The sequence below is a fragment of the Vespula pensylvanica genome, chromosome 18 (assembly GCF_014466175.1).
Source record: "Vespula pensylvanica isolate Volc-1 chromosome 18, ASM1446617v1, whole genome shotgun sequence".
Taxonomy (NCBI): Eukaryota; Metazoa; Arthropoda; class Insecta; order Hymenoptera; family Vespidae; genus Vespula; species Vespula pensylvanica.
Window position 1 is genome coordinate 3,932,289 of NC_057702.1, and position 13,503 is coordinate 3,945,791.

General features: G+C 31.3%; 4 protein-coding genes and 1 pseudogene across 9 annotated transcripts; 2 read left to right on the plus strand and 3 right to left on the minus strand.

Moving 5' to 3' along the window:
- Positions 1-303, plus strand: part of LOC122635606 — a 3,017-nt pseudogene extending 2,714 nt beyond the window's left edge.
- Positions 304-623: 320 nt separating this feature from the next.
- Positions 624-3,671, minus strand: LOC122635370. Its single transcript, XM_043825520.1, has 9 exons — positions 3,226-3,671; positions 2,932-3,155; positions 2,734-2,817; positions 2,291-2,633; positions 2,017-2,229; positions 1,769-1,930; positions 1,449-1,664; positions 1,198-1,364; positions 624-1,106 (listed from the first exon to the last, which is right to left on the minus strand). The coding sequence occupies exons 1-9, from the start codon at positions 3,592-3,594 to the stop codon at positions 917-919; spliced, it is 1,968 nt and encodes a 655-aa protein (XP_043681455.1). The 5' UTR covers positions 3,595-3,671; the 3' UTR covers positions 624-916.
- LOC122635371 (probable glutamate receptor) lies at positions 3,478-8,443 on the minus strand. 4 transcript variants are annotated; one of them, XM_043825524.1, is made up of 11 exons: positions 7,927-8,443; positions 7,329-7,429; positions 7,113-7,196; positions 6,685-6,987; positions 6,496-6,602; positions 5,540-5,710; positions 5,200-5,435; positions 4,913-5,127; positions 4,562-4,818; positions 4,328-4,400; positions 3,478-3,587 (listed from the first exon to the last, which is right to left on the minus strand). In XM_043825524.1, the coding sequence occupies exons 1-11, from the start codon at positions 8,108-8,110 to the stop codon at positions 3,555-3,557; spliced, it is 1,764 nt and encodes a 587-aa protein (XP_043681459.1). In that variant the 5' UTR covers positions 8,111-8,443; the 3' UTR covers positions 3,478-3,554. The 4 variants fall into 4 exon arrangements, with proteins under 4 accessions (XP_043681459.1, XP_043681457.1, XP_043681456.1 ...); XM_043825522.1 differs by lacking the exon at positions 3,478-3,587 and adding an exon at positions 3,630-4,234 and having other exon boundaries at positions 6,685-6,984; XM_043825521.1 differs by lacking the exon at positions 3,478-3,587 and adding an exon at positions 3,630-4,234.
- Positions 8,444-9,039: 596 nt separating this feature from the next.
- LOC122635373 (28S ribosomal protein S17, mitochondrial) lies at positions 9,040-9,940 on the plus strand. The gene is made up of 4 exons (XM_043825526.1): positions 9,040-9,272; positions 9,354-9,470; positions 9,553-9,629; positions 9,730-9,940. The coding sequence occupies exons 1-4, from the start codon at positions 9,153-9,155 to the stop codon at positions 9,896-9,898; spliced, it is 483 nt and encodes a 160-aa protein (XP_043681461.1). The 5' UTR covers positions 9,040-9,152; the 3' UTR covers positions 9,899-9,940.
- A 185-nt stretch (positions 9,941-10,125) lies between these two features.
- On the minus strand, positions 10,126-13,423 carry LOC122635369 (RNA polymerase II subunit A C-terminal domain phosphatase). Of its 3 annotated transcripts, none has more exons than XM_043825516.1 (8): positions 13,266-13,423; positions 12,931-13,159; positions 12,468-12,768; positions 12,159-12,403; positions 11,331-12,075; positions 11,083-11,250; positions 10,692-10,959; positions 10,126-10,623 (listed from the first exon to the last, which is right to left on the minus strand). In XM_043825516.1, exons 2-8 carry the CDS (start codon positions 13,155-13,157, stop codon positions 10,280-10,282), a joined length of 2,298 nt encoding a protein of 765 aa, XP_043681451.1. In that variant the 5' UTR covers positions 13,158-13,159; positions 13,266-13,423; the 3' UTR covers positions 10,126-10,279. The 3 variants fall into 3 exon arrangements, with proteins under 3 accessions (XP_043681451.1, XP_043681452.1, XP_043681453.1); XM_043825517.1 differs by having other exon boundaries at positions 13,257-13,419; XM_043825518.1 differs by lacking the exon at positions 13,266-13,423 and having other exon boundaries at positions 12,468-12,776; positions 12,931-13,072.
- Positions 13,424-13,503: the final 80 nt, after the last annotated feature.

The window sequence follows — 13,503 nt, forward strand, 5'->3', positions numbered from 1 at the left end:
GTAGATAAGAAGAACGAGTCTGAAGGTGGCGTGAAGACGTCAGACTTTATGTTGATCTGTCCTAACGGTGGTTTAGCACCAGTGGAAAAATCTAGGATTAGAACCACCTCGCATTATTTTGAGCTCTGCTGGAAAAACAGTACATGCTTTGGACGAATTGAAACACGGTATTTGACAATCAGTACGATTTACTCTAAGAGACCAAATTTCTTACAACTATTTGGTAGCTGGAATGGACATCTCAATTTATTGTTCAAGGTAAATCGAAATGATATATCGAATGTGTAAATTCATTGTAAAACTTGTTATTATATCATTGATCAATTTTTCCGTCGATCAGGACGATGCAATAGATTTTATCTTAACCATCAATTTATAGAACTTATGGGTAGTACAAAAATGAATTATAAAATCATATCTTAAGGAGGCTTAAGGAGTTTGTCACTTCTTTTCAGGTCAATTATTCTTATAAATAAATGCAATCCACGTTAATATGTAAAATAATCGATCACAAGCATTATGTACTTATGTAGACACGGGATGTACTGATATTGATTGTATTATTTCAAGAACGATCGTAAATAAATTGGCGGAAGTTAGAAAGGTGATACAAACAACAGTGGTAAGCAAATCCAATCGAATATTATATTTCCAAAACGTGCTTATATAAGATTCAAGTGATAATGTGTATATATATTGTGATTCGATTTGAAGTACTATAGAATGTAACAGAGTTAAATAAAGTGTAATGTATTCGAAATATTTATTTTCTCCTAATAATCCTATAACTACTCTAAATGATAAATCAAACTTTTTTTATCCCTCTTAGACGGATATATATAATGTATGACAAATATAATAACAAAAATATTAAAAAAAAAAAAAAACAGTCAAGAAATAAAAGCGAATAAGAGAATTACATAGATATTGAATAATTTTCAGACGGTATTTTCTTTATCTTCTCTAGAAGAAAGTTAGAAATGTTACCGTATCTATTATGGCTATATCTTTTTTTTACCGTCTCCTCCTTTGTATGCTTTTTCTCTGACTCCAAAATGTGAGAGATCATAGTTGATCTTAACACATTGATCTCATCATCATAAATCCTTTTTCATAAATAAATAAACGTATTATAATTAAAGTCAATCTTTTTGTTTAGTTCATAAAAATTTTTTCTAAGCTTAATGATATCAATACCTCATTGGAATGTTAATACCATCTGTTATAATACGTCTCCAGAAATGCCATCGAGGATTTGATAAATCACTGTCCAGGACAGTGCACATTACTAATTCGGCTGCAGCAAGAGCCAAATGATTCGACGTTATACAACTAAAGCTCACATCCAATAACGTCAAATCGATCTGCAGAAGAAAACATATTAAAATATTCGAATATTCGATCACAAGAAATATCTGCAATGAAATCGTTTAAACTTGATCACGTACAACATAACCTCCGCAATAATAGATCTTGGTGATGGTACGGTTGGAAATCTTATCCTGATCGTAATCGCAATTAATCACATAAAAAACGAAAATAGAAAATGGATCGGAAAATGATATATTAAATTTGAGAGAACGCAAGACCACTCTTTCCCATTCGGCCAATATGTCTACGTTAGTATATTGTTGATCTGGAATTAGAGCGAGCATCACAGTTGCCTGAAACAACAATTGTGTTAAGTTAAAAAACACAATTTATCTCGATATTAATATGTCGTTTAATAGACATGTTGGATTTATTAAATATACGATTGCGTTACGACCGATGGAATGTTATTGAAGTTTCCATCTTTCTTCAGGACAATCCATAACGCTGTTATTGCTACTAATTGCATGTCCGTTATATCTATAGGAATTTTATCGAGAATAATATCAAAAAGTTTCACCGCTTGATAGAGAATGAATGACGGATAACGGCAATGTGTCTGTAAAGAAAAAAAAAAAAAAAAAACAAATTTAATCATAAATCGCGCAATTCTCTAATTATCAAATCTCAAAGATTCGTACTTACAGCGAGATGTATGAGAAAAGCGACTATTATATTTCTCGGTTCGTTATTAGCATATTTATTGATAAATCCAGAAGACAATTTCAGTGAATTATCTTCCTTCTCTTTTTCAATCGTCAACAAATCAACGAGATAATCGGTATGATATAACAAATATGGTGAAAAATCAGTATTCTGTTTAACGACTTCCCAATCGTTTTTTACTTTCCCTCGTACCTTAAATCAAGACAACATTTTATTAGATACAACTTTAATGATTCACGTGCGTCTTCTATACCTTCGATGGAATCGTATCCACCAATGGTTGCCTTTCCTGATCATGCGATTTCTTTCCTCGACAAATTAAAATATCTAAAGACTCAGACTTATTTGAGTCTTTAGAAATAGCTTGATTCTTCAACGTATCGGAGGAAAGTATAGTCGAAAAACCCGCAAACAACGAATCTTTATTGACATCGAATGCCTTGCATTTATTGGATCCACCTTGTTGTTTCTGTAGATCGACAAAAGCTTCGTTTGTAGAACCAGTCGAAGCTATTCTGCTCCTTGTTACAACGACTGTTCGTTGATTGGAACAAGATCTGGAGCGTAAGTGAGATGTCGTAACCACCAATTCTTTCCTATCATCAAAATATTGAAATGTTGTTATTACATTTTAATAAATCGTTAATATATTTTATCTTAAATTGACATAAAATTTGTATTTTCATGGAAACTCACTTTTCAACGTACGTAGACTTTGTAGGCCGCAGATCTTGTTTACTCACATCGCGAACTTTGTTGACAAACGTTGATTGTTTACTTCTAAATATCAATATAACAGATTCGAATCCAATAATTAAAACATTGCATCTTTTTTTTTCTTTTATATGTATCCGCACGTAGATTGTTAAGGTGATATAACATGCCGTGACTTACTCTTGGGAAAGATCTACCAAAGATTTTGTGATTGAAATCTGTGGCTTTGCTAATTTGAGATCGAAAATGGTTTTATCCGATCTTACTGTCGCTTTATCAGAAGAAGAACCGTACGAGTTAGGAACGAGCTCCCTGTTCTCCTTGAAATTTTGCAAATCCTGAGCCAAGTTCACTTCCGATTGTTGTCTCTTCGTATAAAAACCACGTCTTGGCCATAACATAAGCTGTTCATTCGTACAATATAATTCATTTCGTTACGATTATTCCTCAACGTATGAACGTTTATATACCAACCTTATTTTCCGAAAGTCGTGTATTTCTCTTAAGTTCCTCGATCCTGCGAGTATCATACTCGATAATCCGTTCTCGAACGCGAACTCCTTTGTTAAGATCGTTGCCAGCACGATCAAAGTGAATTCGAAACGGTGTCTTTTTCGTCGACGACTTGACATTGTTATTAATTATATTGTTACACGCATTCACATTACAATAGCACGGACCTCCAATATCACTGGAATAAGTTTTTTTCAAAGATGGAGCCTTCTGAGAATTGGTACCAGCCAATTTGTTAGATTGCCTTAAATCGCAAATATTCTCCTTTCCAAATGTTCTCTCCTTCTCGCTTAATCTCGTCGATGAAAAAATTCTACGACGTTCTGACATATCGGAATGTAGATAAAAATCAACAAAAGTACGAGGAACATATAACGTAATTTAATAATCAAGAATTACACGTACACATTAAACGTACATGAGAAAGAGAAATCTCTACGCAAAATAAATCAGAAGGACGAACCGATCTTCACTAAACTCTCGAACGTTCTAAATATTATTGAAAAGTAAACACCGAATTTGTCGAGCAATTTTTTGCCGACGGTTTATATATATGTATTTCAAACAAAGTATATAACAGGTTACTCGTACAGTCTGTTTTGAAACTGATGAGAAAGGAAGAGCATTTTATTCTTTTTCCCGTTGAAATTATTTCGTGAACAATCAATTAGACAAATCCTTTCGTTTAGAAAAAAAAACAAATAAAAAGTTTATTCCTCTTACGGACTATGAACAAAAATGATGAATGATATTTTTCATTGTTCATTTTCATATACGCTATTCTAAATCTACATTAAAATATCTTCACACGTCTCTTTCGTATGATTCGTAGTTTCCTATTATTCGCAACTTGTCGATGTACCATATATTCTAAAGAAAGTAAAAAGGAACTAATGACGGAGCCACAAAACATGAAAATTAATAGCGGCACCATGTCGTAAAGCTCGACCGACGTCCATGTGCTTTTAGGCTAAAAAACGTACAAGCTTTGTACCTTTTTGTTTCTTTAAAAGTACAACAGTTCTTTAACATTTAAAAATACAATTTAGAAATAACGTTATACCTTTGTGAACTGATTAGACCATTCGGTGTTAAGCAAACGTTGAAGTATTCCACTATCTCTCAACATCAGAATACTATAAAGTAATAAGATATCATTAGAAATAAAATAAAAATAAAATTAAAATGAAATTAAAAAATCATTAGAAATAAAATCTTTTCTTGGAAGATATCTTCCCGCCGAAAGAAAATTAATAGAAAAGAAAAGGAAAATAGAAATCGAAAGAAAACCGCGTACTTGGCATTGATAATACCATCGTACGGACTTCTATTAGGCACCGCCATCGCTATAGTCGTTTGCGTTATAGTATCGAGAGATTCCAAGTTGCAAATGAGCTTTGGTTGCAATTCCGCTGCGATATTATCCATCGCCATGAAGGCATACTTGTCTACCTCGCAAACACGATTCAAACCATCGAGATAATTGATAGGTAGATCGGTCTCTTTTCTTAATAAATTAGAAAATAATACGCTGAGCACTTTATCCGTTGTATTCTAAAACAACGATATTTTATAATTTTTTTTTTCGCGATATAGAGAAATCAACAGTTACATAATAATATTGATTTAACGATGAGAAATTCTTTACTTGAAAAAAGGAATAATCCGCAGATTCTTGAATAACTCCAAATCGATAGGTACCATCCTTCAGAAGACCCTCCATGGTCGTGAAAGGCATAACGAAAGTCTTAATAGCCAGGAAACTTATAAGGGCCGCGGAATAAGCTGCCAATACGACAACAGCCGTTAAATGGATAACAAATTGTACCATGCGAATTGGATCTAACAGTGATTGTTCCATGCCTACATTTTTTACAAACAAGAACAATACGTAAACATCTTTACTATGCGTAAATTCTGACCTATTCGTCGTACCTTGACTACAAAATACTCCGAAAACATAAAACATTATCTCCGAAAATGTCGACGGTGAATGTTCAAAATCTTCGTGATACGATACCAATTTAACTACAACTTTTATCATCAAAATCATTCCACTACTTAATAGTATCAGCAAGCCTATAAAGTACCAAATGTAGGTGTCGAAGGGAGCTGTGTAAGCTCGCCACTTGATAGACGTAGAATCCGGTCTTTTGATGAATGTACGACATCTTAAAAAACAACATAATATATAATAACTTACGTATATATGTCAATTTACGATATAATCAATTAACATTATTATATCTTATCGTAAACAATAATTACGACGTACTTCGTAGAGAAAACCGGAGTAGTGAAAGAAATGGCATCCAATCTGTCAGACGTCATCATTAACTCCATGCCAGCAATATCAGCTTCATTTTTCATCAGTATCCCTATAGCACCGGTCCAGGTTCCGTTTAATAGATTTAAACCCCAAGAATTTGTTTCTATGTAAGTCATTCTACGAAGAGAATAGGCATAAATAAAAATATATTATTCGTTTCATTAACAACAATTCCGAAATACCAATGATTAGACAGATTAATGGTCTATAAGACGTCTCATTATCTACTTGCGAATAAGTATTCTCCGAATAATGATCTATATTCTACAATAAAGGGAAAAAATGAGAAACGAAAAACGATCGTTATATCGTGACTGGCATAGAAAGTTCCAAGCATTTTGTCAAAACGTCGTGCGACTCACGTCAAATTCACACAATAGATTATTGTAATACTAACAACCAAAAAAAAAACGAAAACAAAGAAAAAAAAGAAAATGATAAATTAAAGGATTAAATTGAAGGACGAATCAACGAGATGATGAAAGTTGCGTTTGACAAATAAGGAAAATGTTATGTAGAATTACGAGAGAGTGTTTCTTACGTCGGACCGATAAAATCCGAGTATTATGCCAAAATGAGAGGTTGTATTCGCAAAGACAACGAAGAAGCGGTGATGGCAGGAAAAGAGACATTTTCGAAGAAAAATCGTCAGCACATCAGGAAGAATATTTCAGAAAGGAAACTGCCAGACTATTAGAAGACCTCAGAAAACGTTTAGAAAAACGACGAAACCAGAGAAATTCAACAACAAATGGAGCAAAAACAGAGCAAGAAGACCAAAAAAAGACAAAACAGGATTGAAGCGAAACATTTTAACCGTATGCTCATTCTCTTTCTTTCTCTCCTCTCTCATTTTCTGTCCCATTTAACATATACACACAAATTACATACTTACTACTCACGTGCAATTCATACCTTCCTGCAGCAACTTCATCAACTCCCCGAAGAAACCACCCACTTTAATTATCTCGTTCTTCTCATTACGATATATCAAGGATACCGGAGGATCCTATAAAATTATCTTATTTGAAAACAATAACAATATAATTATTTGAGAACCCATATTTTGATTCTCAAAAAATAAAACTAACGTGGGCCATGACAACGCGTATATTATGTCCATGAAGATTATTCCTCCTTTGATAGAGGCCCAATAAAGGTCCTTTGAAACCATTTATTCTATCCCAAGTGCCAAAATTCATGATCTTGATCTTCGACTGTTCGTCAATTTGATAGACTTCAAAGATCATCTCATCGTTTTTATTCTTTTGAGTTATCATCAATTGGCAATTGAACGGTATGTAAATGTTACGAAAAAACACGTCGATTTGGGTCTCGTTCCTGAAGAATAGCAACCAAGTTGGATACTCCATTGCGAGCCACGTAGAAACCTGCTACATTTTAGTAAAATAAATAGTCGTTATGTTTCTCCTCATAGTTTCTTAAAGTTTAAAATTATTCGTAACGAATTATTTCAAAAATTATTTTTTTTTATACGTATATGTATGAAATCTTTTACATGCGCTAACTCGTCCCTCGTATCATTGTAGTCATTCAATAAAACGAAGAGTGGCCTTTTTATGTGATAGTAACTAGTACCCACCTATTCAAAAAGAAAAAAGAATAAAAAAATAAAAATAAATAAATAAAACAAGAATCATTAAAATTTATACATATGTATGTATCCGATAATATGTTTCTATTCGATAGAAAATGACAAAGTCGACATTCTCACCCGTGTCTTGAACATATGAAAATCCATGATAGCCGTGCGAATGTGAAGAGTACCACTCAAATACCTTTGAAGTGCCAACAATTCTTCTGCCTCGTCCAAACCTATAAGATAATAATAATAATAATAATGATAATAATAATAATAATGATAATAATAATAATGATGATGATGATAATAATAATGATAATAATGATAATAATAATAATAATGATAATAATAATAATGATGATGATGATAATAATAATGATAATAATAATAATAATGATAATAATAATAATAATAATAATAATAATAATAATGATGATGATGATGATGATGATGATGATGATGATGATGATGATGATGATGATGATGATGATGATGATGATGATGATGATGATGATGATGATAATAATGATAATGATAATAATAAAATAGTGATAACAATAATAATAGAGACCATTTAATCTTTGTATATACAATTATATCGTACGTTATCATTTTTTATAATAAATTTGAAGTAATATTTCAATTTTTAATATGTTTACAGATTTAAAGTTAAATTTGAGAATTTATGAAAATTTAATTCAGATTTAAATCTTTTTAGTTTATAACTCACCTGTATTCTCAATAACATTGGGAGTGTCGTGTAAAAGTATAATGCACGTATTATTAAAGTAATCGTGCATACCGCGTATCACATGTTTGTAAACGTAAACAGGTCTGATCATCAATTGACTTCGCGTTATCTGCACTCCGATTAAAATCCACGCTAGGAAAAACTGGTCAAGCTTGTTCGACATATTTGTCCGCGAATGAAATTTTTGATAATAATTTCACGACGAAGGCCGATAATAAAGTTGACATTTTTACGACTTTAATAAATAAAAAACATTCGATTCTTGCATTACCAGGTATGGAATCATTTTACGAGAACAGAACAGAAAGGTACTGATTTACATAAAAAATTTAATCGTAAATAAGCATTATTAGACGCCTATAAGAGAATTCTATAGTAGATTATAAATAGGTACAATCACAAATACTTTCTCTGCATTGGTAGATAAATGGAACAAACATATAATCAAACAACGAAATCGAATTTGATGTCATTTAGATACAGATAACTAACGTGTGTGTCACTGATGATACGCTTTATATGCAGCGATAGTTGCCAAGTTAACAAATACATAACATACTATATCGCCGTTCGAAGAAACGTTTTCTTTTTAACATTCATTTCGCATTCACACTTTACGTGTCCAATATCATTACAAATGTATATTCAATCGTATTTATTCATACTAATTATAATATCTACTTACTACTGCTTAAAAAATACAAACTAGAACAAAAAAATTAGAAAATGTAAAGACACGCAAAGAATGTTTGTTATTAATATCATTATACAGAGTATGATAACGGTCGATTTCAATCTGTCGAACAAATATTTTACGTTTGATTTGTACGTAATATAAGTTCGATTGGATTATAGTCGTTCTAAATAAACGTATCGATTCAATTCATATTTAATTAAATCGTTTAATTAAAAATTTTCGAAATAACAACCTAATCTTATGATTGCACAAAAAATATATTTTTAATAAATACGTCCTCTATGTTTCAATCAATATTTATCAATATTCAATTTTATTAATTCAATATCTATATTTATAATAACATTTTGAATGTTTCGCGCCAATACGCGCAGTTTCCGATTTAAAAGCTCCTATTGGACACTTAGTTGTCGTTCAAAGCTTGTACTTGTTATATGATTATTCTGTATATCAAAGAGGTTATGATTATTTGCGTTTACTATTATTTATTGTAAAATAAAAAGAAACAATGGCAGGGCCAGGTAAACAAGCATTACGATATTTTCTTGGAACATGTTTGCCATCTGTAAAACAAAATGCCGTAAAAGTATCTGTACCACGTCTCGAGTTGGACAAGAATATTTTTATGGTAAGGTTTTATTTTAAATTTAAAAGAAATACATTGAAAGTACTTTTCTCAAAAAAATTATTTCTTATTTTTACAATCTAGTACTTCAAAGAGCATGACTTCGTTTATGCCCATGATCCAAACCAAAAATGTAACGTAGGAGATGTTGTTTTGATACAGTTGTTACCTGAGAAATTAACACGTCTCATTACCCACAAAGTATACGTATATCAATTATAATAATATTAATAAATAGTTTAATTAAATAATTTCATTTTTTAATCATAACATTTCAACATAGGTTGTAGATGTTATTTACCCATTAGGTGATATCGTAGATCCTATAACTGGTAAAAAAGTTGTTGTTAGCAAATATAGGTATCGTATCAATTAAATATGAATATTGTATACATATATAAACTATAAAGATATCAATGTTAATATATTTCTATTTAAATGGAATTATATTTTAAATCAGGGATGATGTAAAGGAAACTAATCAATTATTTGGTGAATCCAAAGATGCTTTTGATTATGATAAAGCACCTCCAAGAGGGGTCATGAAAGATAAACGAGATTTTACGTATCAAGAAACATACATCAAATATCACGAAGATCCAAATGATCAAGACCCATACGGAGTATAATATATTTATGTATTTTAATGTATAAATAAATTCTAATAACAATTTATTTGTTAATCATTTTATGCTTTATGTATTTTGTTTTAAAAGTACTCCATTATATGGTATTATTTTCATCGTGTCTTCATGAAATTCTTTATAAAATCATATGCTATGTTAAAAAGCCAAGTATAATTGTTTTGTTTCCCAATATTCTTACTCATATTTATTTAAAAAAATTCACACCAAAATTCTTTTATCATATAAATTTTATGATCATATTATATAACTACATAACCTTTTTATCATTTTCAACAGTTCCAATTAGTAAATCGTTAAAATATAAAAGTGCTTTAATTGCTGCATAATATAGTAAATTAAATTGCTGAATTGTTTTATAACGTATTATTCTGAAAGAAATTCTCTTTCAAGCGCAGCTCCCATAGCATTCCATTCTCTGTCATCTTCATTTTCAATTGGTTCAAGATCTACAGAATCTTGTGAATTATCGCCAAGATCTAAATCATCGGGTAAGTCTTCCCCTCTTCTGAAACGTGTTGTAAGATCATTGTCATCGTCATCGTCTTCATCCTCGTCGTCGTCCTCGTCGTTCTCGTCATCGTCATTACCACCATCGTCAACATCATCGTTGTCGTCGTTGTCGTCGTTGTCGTCGCCATCGTCGGCGTCATCATCGGAACTATGGTTGTATAATCTCCTCTTTTTTTTAAACGATTTGCATTCGTCATCTATGAAAAATTTAATCAGAAATGTTAATCATTAATTTATTGATAAAAATATAAAAACGAAATATTACCATTTGATGATTCTTCTGAATTGTAATTACTTCCACGTGTTCTTTTGTTATAATCTTCAATATTATCATCTATATCAAAAACAGAAGCCTCTATATCTTGATCTTCCATGTCTTCTTCTACTTCCTTATCCATTATTTCTATTTCTTCTTGAGTAAAAGACATCAAAGGATTTATACTATCTGCAAATTTATCTTTTAATTCATCCTTCTGTTCCTCTATATGTTCTGGACTGCTACAATGGGCAGGTGGTATTCTAGAGGCACGTGCCTAAGAAATATTTCTTATATTATATTTTGCATTACATTTAATAAAAAATAATTTGTCCAATGTCAAATGAAATAATTATTTTATACATTTTGAAATCATTTTTTATAATAAAATCACATGTACCTTTGTAGTGAGAGGAAAAAGACGTTCATCCACATATTCCCAACGTTCTGCACATGCCCAAAGCCAATCTGGATTTACAATTTTTATATCGCCTCGCTTTTTGGCCGCATTTACTTTTGCAGTTCCTGGTCTAATAGCAACTAAATGTGTAGTATTTTCCGTCAAATCCTAATGCATTTTAGTCAATCATGATGCACGTGCACAAAAGGTATACGATAAAAATAATATATTAATAAACAAAACCTTACTTGTGTCACTTCTGCTCCAAATGCCCTTGCTACTTTATAAGCACGACTTTGATTAAGTTTTTGATGAGTAGGTATTAATCCACTGAAAGTCAAGCAAATACCTTTTAATACTTGAGCTCTTACACGAGGGATAATAACCCTTAATGATTTTTGCCCAATTTCCTTTTCTATATTGTTGTAAAACTCTGCATGTATTTTTCGAAGAATATCTTCTAAATACAATAAATAATCATCTTCATCCTCGTCTATAAATTTATTTTCATTACGTTTCTCTTCCTTTTCTGTTTCTTTATCTTCCTTTGAATTTGAAGTCTTACTATCTACTTCTTTAACTTGTTCAATATCATTTTCTGATTGCTTTTCCGCATCATTTAATTGTATCTCAGTATTTTTTTCTTTATCTTCTGTATCTCTTGTATTGTCGTTAGTACATTTTGACTCTTCGAATATAGTAACACTTTCGTGTTCTTTTATCACACTTTCTTCTTTAGTATCATTATTTAATACATCTTTATCAGTTGAATGTAACGTGCCATTATTATTATTTTTATTTTGTGTTTGTTTTACAGCAGTTGATATGGGTGTTGCAGGATCATTTTTTTCTAGCCCAGGTGGAGCGTGTATGTCACCAGTATGAGGAAAAAAGTGATAAGGTTTGACTTGTACCAAATTACCACATCCCTGCCATACATCCTCTCTGTCATCTATAATACACACCATGTCGTCTCCACAAGGAAATAGAGCCCTATTGTAAATAATGTTTGCTGTATATTAAATTTATATAAAATAGACGTATGAGACTAAAGAGGTACTAGTATATAACCATACTTTAGATTGGCAGTTTTAGATGCTGGATCAAAACATTCATCTCTTGAAAGTATTCTATGAGAAAACAAGGTACCATCTTTATCTAATAAAGAAGCTACAGTATGTGCATAATTCCTTGCTCCAAATGTACAAATATGTAACTCATATAGACGACTCATCTCTAACAGAAAATGTCGAGTATTTGGTCGTAAACGTGTATGATACCATGGAGAATTTTGTCCATAAAGTTGATAATGATAAACATCCTAAAAATGTTAAAATAATTTCATAATATTACAAGTCAGAATATTATTTAGAAAATATTATAACCTTCATATTAGGAGGCACATTATCATTGGTTGTATGAACAATTGTTTGGTCCAGATCCACAAGTAACGCCAATTTACGGTCTCGTAAGAGTCTTTGTACATCTTCCTTTCCAATTTTTTCTGCTAGTTCTGGACATACTTTAAGTTCAGGTACACTGTGTATCATTGGTACAACAGCTTGAGAAATCATATTTCCACCATCTTTTCCATTTCCTTCTAATCTTAAATCTACACCACATTCTGCACACAAATCCTTCATGACGGTAGGATGTTTGCATCCTTCCAGCATCAATATCACTTCCCTAAAACACTAACAAATTATCCAGGTACTGAACAATTATAAGCATAATAAGTTTATGCGGAGACAAATTAAGAAACAGCACAATAAAAATATATTAAAATGTAAAGATTTGAAGTGCGTGCATGAATCTATCATAATAATATAGAGGTTAAGGAAAATATACCCAGGTTTTATGATGTCACCTTCTTTGAATAACAATTTTGTAATACGGCCATATCGTATAACTCGAAATTTCTTTTCAGGACTGCTGGTTTCTTCATTTTCAGATGTTACGTTTCGATAGAAAAACAACACTCTACCGGCTGAGACCGTAGTATTCGTACGAACTCTCCATTTCAACAATTTTGCTGGTTGTTCTTCGTTAGGAAATATTATCTCCGTAGTTGCCATGGCTGTTCAATCATTTAATCATTTAGTCATTAAAATATTTTCAACATTCGTAATACTTTATCAAAATAATTAAACTTCTTAAACAAAGAATGTAAATACACAAAGCACTTATTTAATGGTTATATGATCAACCATATTAGTTTCCTCCATTTCACTCTGTAGATGGCAGCGCTTTAGATATTTATCTTAAGGGGGTTAGAGTTAGGCATGACACAGTAAAGTTATATTTAAAGATACATAAAAAGCTTTATTAATAATAACAAGTAGAATAGAGCTTTATATAAATTGCATCTTTTTTACACGTTTATTACCAAGAAATTAGTTCCAGTGAAACACGCTAAACCGA

What these genes read in the sequence shown, in the direction of transcription:
- LOC122635370 (XM_043825520.1), bottom strand. Translation starts at nt 3,594, where the DNA reads ATGTCAGAACGTCGTAGAATTTTTTCATCGACGAGATTAAGCGAGAAG. An exon ending in TGGATACGATTCCATCGAAG is followed by an intron (nt 2,230 to 2,290) that starts GTATAGAAGACG and finishes TCTTGATTTAAG; the next exon opens with GTACGAGGGAAAGTAAAAAA. An exon ending in ATTATTGCGGAGGTTATGTT is followed by an intron (nt 1,365 to 1,448) that starts GTACGTGATCAA and finishes TTTCTTCTGCAG; the next exon opens with ATCGATTTGACGTTATTGGA.
- LOC122635371 (XM_043825521.1), bottom strand. Translation starts at nt 8,110, where the DNA reads ATGTCGAACAAGCTTGACCAGTTTTTCCTAGCGTGGATTTTAATCGGA. An exon ending in TACGCGTTGTCATGGCCCAC is followed by an intron (nt 6,603 to 6,684) that starts GTTAGTTTTATT and finishes ATAATTTTATAG; the next exon opens with GATCCTCCGGTATCCTTGAT. An exon ending in GGTCTAATCAGTTCACAAAG is followed by an intron (nt 4,235 to 4,327) that starts GTATAACGTTAT and finishes TACGTTTTTTAG; the next exon opens with CCTAAAAGCACATGGACGTC.
- LOC122635373 (XM_043825526.1), top strand. Translation starts at nt 9,153, where the DNA reads ATGGCAGGGCCAGGTAAACAAGCATTACGATATTTTCTTGGAACATGT. An exon ending in TGGACAAGAATATTTTTATG is followed by an intron (nt 9,273 to 9,353) that starts GTAAGGTTTTAT and finishes TTTACAATCTAG; the next exon opens with TACTTCAAAGAGCATGACTT. An exon ending in CACGTCTCATTACCCACAAA is followed by an intron (nt 9,471 to 9,552) that starts GTATACGTATAT and finishes ATTTCAACATAG; the next exon opens with GTTGTAGATGTTATTTACCC.
- LOC122635369 (XM_043825516.1), bottom strand. Translation starts at nt 13,157, where the DNA reads ATGGCAACTACGGAGATAATATTTCCTAACGAAGAACAACCAGCAAAA. An exon ending in GGTGACATCATAAAACCTGG is followed by an intron (nt 12,769 to 12,930) that starts GTATATTTTCCT and finishes TTAGTGTTTTAG; the next exon opens with GGAAGTGATATTGATGCTGG. An exon ending in TTTTTCCTCTCACTACAAAG is followed by an intron (nt 10,960 to 11,082) that starts GTACATGTGATT and finishes AATATTTCTTAG; the next exon opens with GCACGTGCCTCTAGAATACC.